The sequence below is a fragment of the Cannabis sativa genome, chromosome X (genome assembly GCF_029168945.1).
Source record: "Cannabis sativa cultivar Pink pepper isolate KNU-18-1 chromosome X, ASM2916894v1, whole genome shotgun sequence".
Taxonomy (NCBI): Eukaryota; Viridiplantae; Streptophyta; class Magnoliopsida; order Rosales; family Cannabaceae; genus Cannabis; species Cannabis sativa.
This window is the reverse complement of record NC_083610.1, coordinates 794900-804979: the sequence shown is the minus strand read 5'-3', so window position 1 is coordinate 804979 and position 10080 is coordinate 794900. Positions and strand designations below refer to the sequence as shown.

Sequence of the window (10080 nt, the reverse complement as noted above, 5' to 3'; positions counted from 1 at the left end):
AATTATAGGGCATGCCTCTCCATTCTAGACATGCACCATGCTGCTAAATCTAGCAATTTTATTTACATTTTTAGAAAAATCCATAAATACCATAAAATCAGAGGACATAACTGCAAAACTCAAAATATTTATAATACAATCCGCCCCAAATTATGGAACAAGTCCTCAATTTTATTTTATTTACTTATTTCACCAGACAAGAAGACTTTCTTTGCAATAATAATAATAAAACCTTTATTTATTTATAATAAAAAAAGAAAAATTTACAGCTGCTAATGGAAACGGCGGGACCCATTTTTGAATTTAACTTTATTATTATTTATTTTATTTTTTATATATTGATTTATATTTATATTTATTTTCTCTGTTCTTTTTTTGTTTCTGGTTCATTCTCTCTTTCTCTCTCTAGATTCTCTCTCCTCCAAATCTTGTGACTTTGTCTGAAGAAAGAGAAGACTCTGTGTGGACTCTCACACCATACCTGAACAGACCAACGAGCTTCACAAAAGATTTGAATAAACGAAACCAAATTACACAATCTCATATTCGTGTTCTTAAATTATGCTTCGGATTGATTTGGAGGTTACACCCAAATCTTTGTTCTTTATTTTGCTTTGACTGTAAGTCATCCATTTCTTTTGATTTTCTTTCTATTTTTATATATATATATGTATGTATTTTGATCAAAATGGTAGTGTATATATATGTTTGTGTATGTATGTTACTTTTCTTGTTCGAAATCTTGGTGGTTTGTAAACAGTGGTTTTGAGATTTTTGGAAAGTTTGGATTTTGTGATTGTGTTTTTCTTTTCTTTTTTTTGGTAGATTTAGTAGATCATTTTTTTTTGGTGGTTTCAGCAATGGTTTGGAGTATGGTGTTAGTATTTTTCATAACAATTTTGAAGTGTTTTTCTTTATTCTTTGGTAAAGTTTGGGATTTTATCAAACTGGGTTTTCATAGTTTTTTGTTCATTAGTTTGTATGTGAAGAAATATTCTTGCATGAATTCATCTTTTTCTTTTATTTTAAAATATTTATTTTTGTTCTCCTGATTAATGGGTTTTGTTTAGATTCTTGATTTGGTTTTTAATATTTAGTATCAGATTGGTTCTGGTTTTGCTTTTGAATTGTTCTTGTTATAATGTCAATTGATTTTAGAAAATTTTGAATCCATGGAATCTCTATAGTTTACACAGTTCTTATTCTATGAAGTTAATCAGTATATGCTAATCCATATGAATAATTTTAAAACACATGCTAATCTATATGAATAATTCTAAAACACATACTTTATTTTTTTATTTCTTATTAAGAACATTGCTCCTTTTTGGGACACTATTTTGTTTTTTCTTCTTAATGAGTCAAAGTTGGGTACCAATTTCAACGGTTAGTTTTCTGGATTTCTTATTTTTGTAGATTATATGTGTAGCATGTGTCATAATTGTGGTGTGGAACTGAACAAGCCAAAGGAGGCAAGGAAAATAGAAGAGAATGTGAACGGTTTAGAAATTACCACGCAAGGCTCCATTACGTCTTGCAAATGTTGTGAGGTTAAGCATGAGCAAGGAATTGAGACAGATAGTAGAAGAAACAGTTCTTATGTAGAACCAATGATCAGTCCAATGGCTTCTTTGTCTAGCAGCGATCGGTCTGTATCTAGTTGCAGTAAGTTCCTTTCGGTTTGCTATTGCCATCTTACTAAAGTTCAATTGTTTCACAGCTTATTATGGGTTCTATTGTTTTATACTTTTATTTATCTTCTGTTTTTTTAGGTGAGATTTCGGTTGATATGAACTTACACGATAGGTATGTGTCTTTGCTTCTTTGAATTCGGAATTATGTTTATCATCTGTATCACTTTTGGGTATTTTATTCTTATGTACTTATACTACTTGTAGGGCTATTCAAGAAAATGGAAGTTATAGATCATATTCACATATAGAAAGCAATGGTAAGACTCTACCAAAGAGTAATGGCCATGAAGAAAAAGATAATGGTGTTGAAGCAACAAACAACTCCGTTGATGAAGAAACTGAGGATTCAAATTCCTTTGAAGATGATGTTAATGCCCAGATTTGGGATCCCCCTGAACCAGAAAATCAAGAAGATGATTTGGTGGGCAGTGTGGCTTTCAATGACGACGATGATGAATGTGGAGATGGCACGCCTTGGGGAAAGCCAAGTTCTTTGAGCCCTTCAAGCAGTGACAGAAGTGGGAATTATAAGTTTGAGGAAAAACAGAGAGCTATGGAAGAGGTGAAGAATGGAAAGTTTAAGGCTCTTGTTTCTCAACTTCTTAAATTGGTAGATGTTGCCCCCTGTGGACAAGATGGTGAGAATTGGGTTGATATAGTTACTTCTTTGTCATGGCAAGCTGCTCAATTTCTAAAACCTGATGCCATTGTTGGTACAATTGATCCAAATGATTATGCGAAAGTGAAATGCATCCCAACTGGTGCTCGCAGTGAAAGGTAACAGAGTTAGGCTGTTTGTAATTTTAATGCTCTTCAGATTTTCTTTCCTCAGTTTAAGATCAGTTAATTGTTTCGCATATTTTCTCTCTGTATTTTAATAACGTTCATTCTCTCAGTTAAATGTATTTTCAAAGTATGTTTCAAGCCTGAAATTTTTGATGTTGCAGCCAACTAATTCAAGGGTTGGTCTTCAAGAAGCATGCAGCACACAAGCACATGCCGACTAAATACAAAAATCCGAGGTTGCTGTTAGTCCAGGGTGCTCTTGGCCAATCCTCCAGTGGATTGTCATCATTTAGTACTATGGATCAGGTAATTTATCTTAAACATCATTTTTGATCATGTGAAGATTATGCTTCTTACTGATCTTATGATTTGGTTCAAACAGGAAAAGGATTACCTGAATTCTGTGATTGAGGTTTTAGCCTCGTGTCATCCAAATGTGATTTTAGTGGAGAAGTCTGTTTCTCGTGATATCCAAGAGTACACTCTGAAAAATGGAATGACACTTGTCTTTGATATGAAGCTCCATCGGCTAGATAGAATTGCTCGTTGTACAGGTTCGCCAATTTTATCGTTAGATATGATGGCAAGTCAAAAGCTAAAACATTGTGACTCTTTTCACATTGAAAAATTTGTTGAGGAACATGCTGGTTCTAATGAGGGAGGAAAGAAGCCAAGCAAAACATTGATGTTTATTGAGGGCTGTCCTACTCGTCTGGGTTGTACGGTTAGTATTCTTTTCTTTGTTTAAACAAGAATTGCTTATAGATAATTTAGTTATTTTTTGCTCTAGCATGCTTACCCAGTAATAATTTCAACAGGGATTCACATTGCTTTGGTGAATTGATTTTTTAACGTCCTAACATTGTGAAGTGAAGTAATTGTTTTTTGCATGATATGACCTTACAGATTTTGCTGAAAGGAGCAAAGAGTGATGAATTGAAGAAGGTTAAATGTGTGGTTCACTGTGCGGTTATTATGGCGTATCATTTGATACTTGAGACTTCCTTCCTTGTTGATCAGAAAGCAATGTTTTTTACATTATCGTCTGCTGAAGAGGCAAATGTACTGTCCAGGGATCAAGAACCCACTAATCTAGACATTGATGCATCCTCTCCTCGGCTTGAGGCTTCTGCTGAAAGTAAGTCACATGATATTCCAATATCCAGTGGCTTTAATGATGGAGATTTCTACAACTCCAACACTGAGTCAGACGGAAATTCCCTGTTTTATGAACCATATAGTCCTGCGATACTGTCTGGCTTTTCCTCTCTTTCAGCTTCTTTTAAGAAGGCTGTTGGCGAAAATTTCCCTCTTGCATCTTCTTCTTACCAGTCACTTTCTTCATACCTTGGTTTCCCTGAAAGTGAGTCGAACGATAATTGTATCAAATCTGTTTCTGGTTTAACATCTCCTAAGGATCTTGATCATTATGAGGCTGAAGATAAGAGCAGTTCTGATGAAGAGAAGTCTCCAAATGTTGAACAGTCTGATTCTTCTAATGAAAGCTCGGAGGCATCTCAAGAATTGAAAAATGGTGACTATGATGAGGTGCAAACCAAGGATGGCATCAATGGAATGTTGGATTCCCAGAGTATTTTGGTTTTAATGTCTAAGCGGAACGCCTTAAGAGGAACTGTATGTGAGCAAAGCCATTTTTCTCATATCATGTTCTACAAGAATTTTGATGTTCCACTTGGACAGTTCCTGGTTGATAATTTACTTACTCAGGTATTTTTTTGAAGAACATTTTATCATTGTTTCATCTCTTCTGTCACTAACTTCTGTAATTCCCTATTTCATAACACATGGGTTAGATTATTTGAATTTGAATGCCACTCATGAAAACTATATGATGCAGAGAACTCAGTGCGATGTTTGTGGTGAACTGCCACAAGCTCACGTATACTACTACGCACATCATAAGAAGCAGTTGACCATAAAGGTCCAGCGTCTTCATCCTGAAAAGAGTTTACGTGGGGAAGCTGAAGGAAAAATTTGGATGTGGAGTCGTTGTGGCAAGTGCAAACATGGAGATGGAGTAACTAAATCTACGAAAAGAGTTTTGATCTCCACTGCTGCTAGTAAATTGTCACTTGGAAAGTTTTTGGAGCTCGGGTTTTCACAACACTCCTCATCCCATAGATTATCTAGCTGTGGCCATTCATTTCATAGGGACTTTATCTACTTCTTCGGGTATGTATTCTCTGTGAACTTTGGCATATATTATTGGACAGCTTGGGATTGTATTTATTGAACAAATTAGAATTGTATTAGCAAATAGTTTACTGTTTCAGATATTAGCACCAGAATTGTATGTGATTCATAATTAGTTTCCTAAAAAAAAAATATTTAAATTCTTCATCATTCATTTGTGCTTTCAATTGGTTTCTGTTTTAGTGACCTCATCAAATAAGTTCAACATGTCACAGGTTAGGTCCCATGGTTGCATTATTTAGGTATTCTCCAGTTGCCATTTATACCGTGGCTGTGCCACCTCAGAAGTTGCAGCTCAGCCATACAATTAAGCAAGATGTTCTTAGGGATGAAATTGAGAATGTAAATTTCATTTTATTTCTATCTTTGTTTGTTATGATGCTTTTAATTTTTCCTTTATTCATTAAGTTGATCTTTTAATTTCTTAAAGGTGTATACGAAAGGGATATTGCTGTTTACAGAGGTTTCAAACTCATTAAAGGAACTCAAATCCCAATTTGAGGGCTTGTCTTTGGATCTCCAAGGTTCTATAAAAGAATTCTCCGATATTGAGGATATGTTAAAGCAGGAAAGATCAGAATTTGAGGTCAGCACCTAAATATGTTGAGGGAACTTTTGTGAAAAGTTTGGATTTGGCATGACTATAATGTCGCATTTAGTCGTAAACGCTTTCATACATGAGAATCATGTTTTTCTTGAGGAGCTTTGGTTTCCCATGATTTGTTGTGCAGTTTGTTTAGTTTTTTAAGGTTATTTATTTTGTTAATAGAAACTAAACTCATGCTAATTTCTTTAGTTCTTTTCCTTAAATTCCGTGTATGCTAGAACTACTTTTTTCGGGTATTCTGTAAGACTTACACTTAATATGTAATTTAAACAGGAAAATATTCAGAAAATTTTCTCAAAGAATGGGAATTCAGACCAGACTGCTCATAGACTTCTCAGTTTGAATCGATTACTGTGGGAACTTCTGGTATCATCCTGCATTTGGGATAGGCGCATGAATTCCCTACTCTCTCGTGATATCGTCGTCATTGCTAATTCTAGTGTCGATGGGAAAAAAATTCAAGGACAAGAGAGCAACGGTGTTGCACCAGAAGTGAAGGTGGATACTGAGATGACTATCGAAGGAGGTGAACTAAATTTGAAGTTAGATGCCTCTGCAGATGTAGATGACTCTTCAACCAATGAAATTCCGATTGAAGGTCCTTTTGACGAATCTAGATCTAGCGATCCAGGTGAAGTGTCTCTTGTTCATGAAAGTATTGATATCCCCATTGAGGGTGAGTTAAGCCCGAAAGAATTGTCCAGAGAAGATTCTGTTGTGATACCTGACAACTATCATTCTGAGGATTCTGAGGCAGATAACGAACCAGATTCTGATCGCCTACAAGTGAAGAGATCAAAAACAAATTTCCCAAATGTTAGCAGTTATGATTCTGTAGCTGATTTGAATTTACTGAAGAAAAATGTTTCAGAGACTTCACTTTTGCATCACTCAGAAAATTCAAAGGGATGGTTCTGGTCACCATTTGCTGAGATAATTGGTTTAGAAATGAGAGACCTTCAAAGACTATACTTTCAGAAATTCGAATCTGTCAGTAGCTATACTAGGGAAAATATACCCGAAGCATATCAACTGATATCTGAAGAAGGACGAAGACTGCACATTCCTCTTGGGACAGATATTGTTTCAGATTACGAGGGCGAACTCTCTAGTATAATCGCTTGTGCATTGGCATTGTTGAAAGAGGGTGATGTTAGTACGAAATCTCTCGAGAGTTCGTACAGTCTTCCTCATTTTTCTTCAATTACTTCCTCACGTTGGTCTTCAAACACTTCCACTGATTCTGATTCAGTCCACTTAACACCAAGTGTTTCACTAGATGAGTCTCGCTTCTCGAGTTTTGATGGATTGAATTTGCTGGAGTCACTTGTACCTCCTGGAACTGTCAATCCGGTGGTTCATCTCGGTTTTGAAAAATCACTTGGAAAGAGTCGATATACAGTTGTATGTCCCTACGCCAACCAGTTTCGTGATCTCAGAAACTTGTGTTGTCAATCTGAGGTTGACTATATTACTTCTCTTAGCCGCTGCAAGCACTGGGATGCTAAGGGTGGGAAGAGCAATGCTTTTTTTGCGAAAACTCTTGATGACAGGTTGATTATAAAAGAAATCAGGAAAATTGAATTTGAATCGTTTATGAAGTTTGCTGAGGATTACTTTAAGTACATGAAGGCTTCCTTTGAAGTGGGGAACCAAACTTGCTTAGCTAAAGTTCTTGGGATTTATCAGGTTCATACTTTGATTTTCTATCTTCAACCATTTCACTATTGTCGTTTTTATATTGATCACTAACACTTGAAAATCTATTTCAACAGGTTGTTGAAAGACCAAACAAAGGCGGGAAAGAGGTGAGGCATGATCTCATGGTGATGGAGAATCTCACCTTTGGCCGGAATTTTACTCGCCAATATGACCTTAAAGGCGCTCTCCATGCTCGGCTCAATACAAAATCAAAAGATCCCGGTGATGTTCTTTTGGATCAGAACTTTGTTAATGACATGAATTCTTCTCCACTATATGTTAGTAGCACAGCAAAGCGTCTCTTGATACGAGCTGTTTGGAACGACACAGCTTTCCTCAATGTGAGTACTTAAATTTTTCTGTTTCGGGTTACATTTTCACTCAATAATTTCACATTTTCATGAAAGATATTTCTGTTTCTGTACGCGCAGTCAATAAATGTCATGGATTACTCATTATTAGTGGTAGTAGACACTCAACGACGAGAGCTAGTCTGCGGTATCATCGATTATCTCAGACAGTACACATGGGACAAGCAGTTAGAGACATGGGTGAAATCTTCACTTGTTCCAAAAAACTTGCTTCCAACCGTCGTCTCTCCAATAGAGTACAAGAGGAGATTCAGGAAATTCATGTCTACTCATTTCTTGAGTGTCCCAGATAACTGGTGCTCGGGCAATTCCTCCGGCAACTTTGAACTCGATCGTGTCAGAGAATGATTCTTTCTCACCATCCAAATGGTTAGGTGACACAAACATGGTTTTTTCCTCCTTACCCCAATTCGTTTTCTTTAACTTCTTGCCTAAGAATTAGATTCTCTGGTTCGGTTTACAATCGATTCGCCAATACTGTAAATAGTCTACGATTTCATATGAGTCAGCTATCCTATATATCCTGCCCTGTTATTCTGCAAATTTTTAGAGAATTTCTGGGGATAGAGAGTCATTCATCTAAAGTACAAAATGTGCAGCCAAGTTTAATTTTTTTTGGTATTGTTGCCTTTATATTTATTTATGTATAGCCTTTTGAGAATATCAGAGTTGCTCTGATAAATAGTATCAATGAAAAGTTTTTAGCTCATCATTCTTTCTTGTACATGAAAAGAAAAGTTGTTAATGGATATATTTGGTGCCATTATATAAATGCTATATCAATTTTTTATCTTCCCCTTTTCTTAGTTACTGGGTTTTTTTGCTAAGATTTTTTTACTACAACTTGAAGTAGTATTTATGGAGAACATTAAAAAGAAATATGCTTGAATTTAGATGAGATGAAATGAGAAGCAAGGAATTAAGGTCAATAGGAATGAGAATTGGAATAAAATTAAAATGTATAAAAAAAATTATTAAAATTTTTCAAATCTTGCATTGGAATGGTTTTTTCTTATATTTTAAAATGAAATAGTCATTCTACCAAAATGATGGAAAGGTAATTTTATCGGAATGGTATTCCAATAGTTTTAAATGCAATCAGACAAAGGGATGGAATGGAAATTGTTAAATTGAAAGTAAATTGAAAGTAAGGAATGATATTTCATTCTATTTCATTACCTCCAACCAAACACCACCTAAAATCATGTTAAATTGAAAGTAAATTACATTAAATCTAGTAAGTACAACTAACTACCTCAAAATAACTGTAAAGTTTAATTTTAAAAAAAAAATGCACTGCAGTTTGTTGCTATAATTTATAAACACTACGCAAGTATACGCAATCAAGTAGTAAATCTCACACAGGTGAGGTCGATCCCACAGGGAATTGGATTAAATACCACTAAACTATACTTATAATTCTATTCGACAGATCAAAAGTAATTATGATTTAAAAATAGTAAAGTATGAAAGTAATTTAGAAAACTTAATAACACGATTGAAAGTTGAGCAAGATGAGATAATAGGGAGGAGAATCCTGTTGTTGTTTACCCAAATCGTTAATGCTTAATTACTATCCTATTCTTGAAGTGAATGACAGATTATGAAGTAACCTAGCTCCTTTCAGATCTTCTAGATTCTAAATCACATGTTATTTAATTAATTCCTCAATTAAACTAACATGAAATCAGTATTAAGTAATAATCTACTCGTCACATAAGTCATGTGAATACTTTCGTTTCACATAGAACATCGATTATCTTAATTTTAGCATTCTCAATTCTCACTTTTCAGATTTCGAATTGAGATCATAAAGCATGCACAAGGTGATCAATCTTAAATATGAAATTAAACACAAATTAAGATAATTTCACAAACAAGAATTGAGGAATGGTAATTAAACATTAACTAGGCAAAACATTAAACAACAATCATCATCCTCCCTAAATGGGAAATTTAGTTCAGAAACAAATCCATAACCATTCCTATAGCAATATTCAACATAAATAAATTAAAGAGGAATAGAGAAAAGAACTGTTGGTGAATGAATTTTGGATCGTCACTTGAATCTCTGTGCTCTTCCTGCGGCTCTCTGCTGTATTTTAGGGTTCCTGATCGCTCTCCTCGACTTCCAATCGCAATTTTCTATTTATATCTAAAATTTAGGGTTCGATGGACGAAAATGCCCCTGGTCCGTACGGGATCTCGCCGCGGCCAAGCTTCCTCTCGCCGCGGCGAGATAATTGCAAAAAGCAGGCCTTTCTGTATCTCTTAAATGGCCGCGGCGAGACTCCCCATCGCCGCGGCGACTGTGCCATTCCAAAGTGTCGAGATCTAGCCGCGACCAAGTGGTATCTAGCCGCGGCCATATATACACAATTCCTTAAAAATTGTGTTTTCTTCGGCCCAGCTCGTCTTTTATTGAATTTCTGCACCCGAGACCTCTTTTATTCTAAAGAACCTGAAAAACATAGAAAACAAGCGTAATTCCGTCCCAACACAGCGAAAAATGCACATAAATTAGATCCAAAACATAGGCTAAAAATAGCCTAACAAACTCCCCCAAACTGACTCTTTACTCGTCCCCGAGTAAACTAAGACTAAACTAAAGCAAACAAACAATGATAACTAAACTTTCCAACGATTGAACTGCTACCACCACCTGCACAACTTCAATCCATCAATAACCAGAATTTCAACTTGCCAA

General features: G+C 35.4%; 1 protein-coding gene across 3 annotated transcripts; it reads left to right on the top strand.

Moving 5' to 3' along the window:
* The first annotated feature begins 365 nt into the window (after positions 1-365).
* Positions 366-8085, top strand: LOC115709620 (putative 1-phosphatidylinositol-3-phosphate 5-kinase FAB1D). Of its 3 annotated transcripts, none has more exons than XM_030637770.2 (13): positions 366-582; positions 1417-1665; positions 1773-1806; positions 1899-2471; positions 2642-2786; positions 2863-3204; positions 3387-4208; positions 4339-4673; positions 4910-5036; positions 5125-5280; positions 5575-6990; positions 7077-7343; positions 7434-8085. In XM_030637770.2, exons 2-13 carry the CDS (start codon positions 1422-1424, stop codon positions 7719-7721), a joined length of 4749 nt encoding a protein of 1582 aa, XP_030493630.2. In that variant the 5' UTR covers positions 366-582; positions 1417-1421; the 3' UTR covers positions 7722-8085. The 3 variants fall into 3 exon arrangements, with proteins under 3 accessions (XP_030493630.2, XP_030493639.2, XP_030493623.2); XM_030637779.2 differs by having other exon boundaries at positions 366-620; positions 1430-1665; XM_030637763.2 differs by having other exon boundaries at positions 366-620.
* Positions 8086-10080: the final 1995 nt, after the last annotated feature.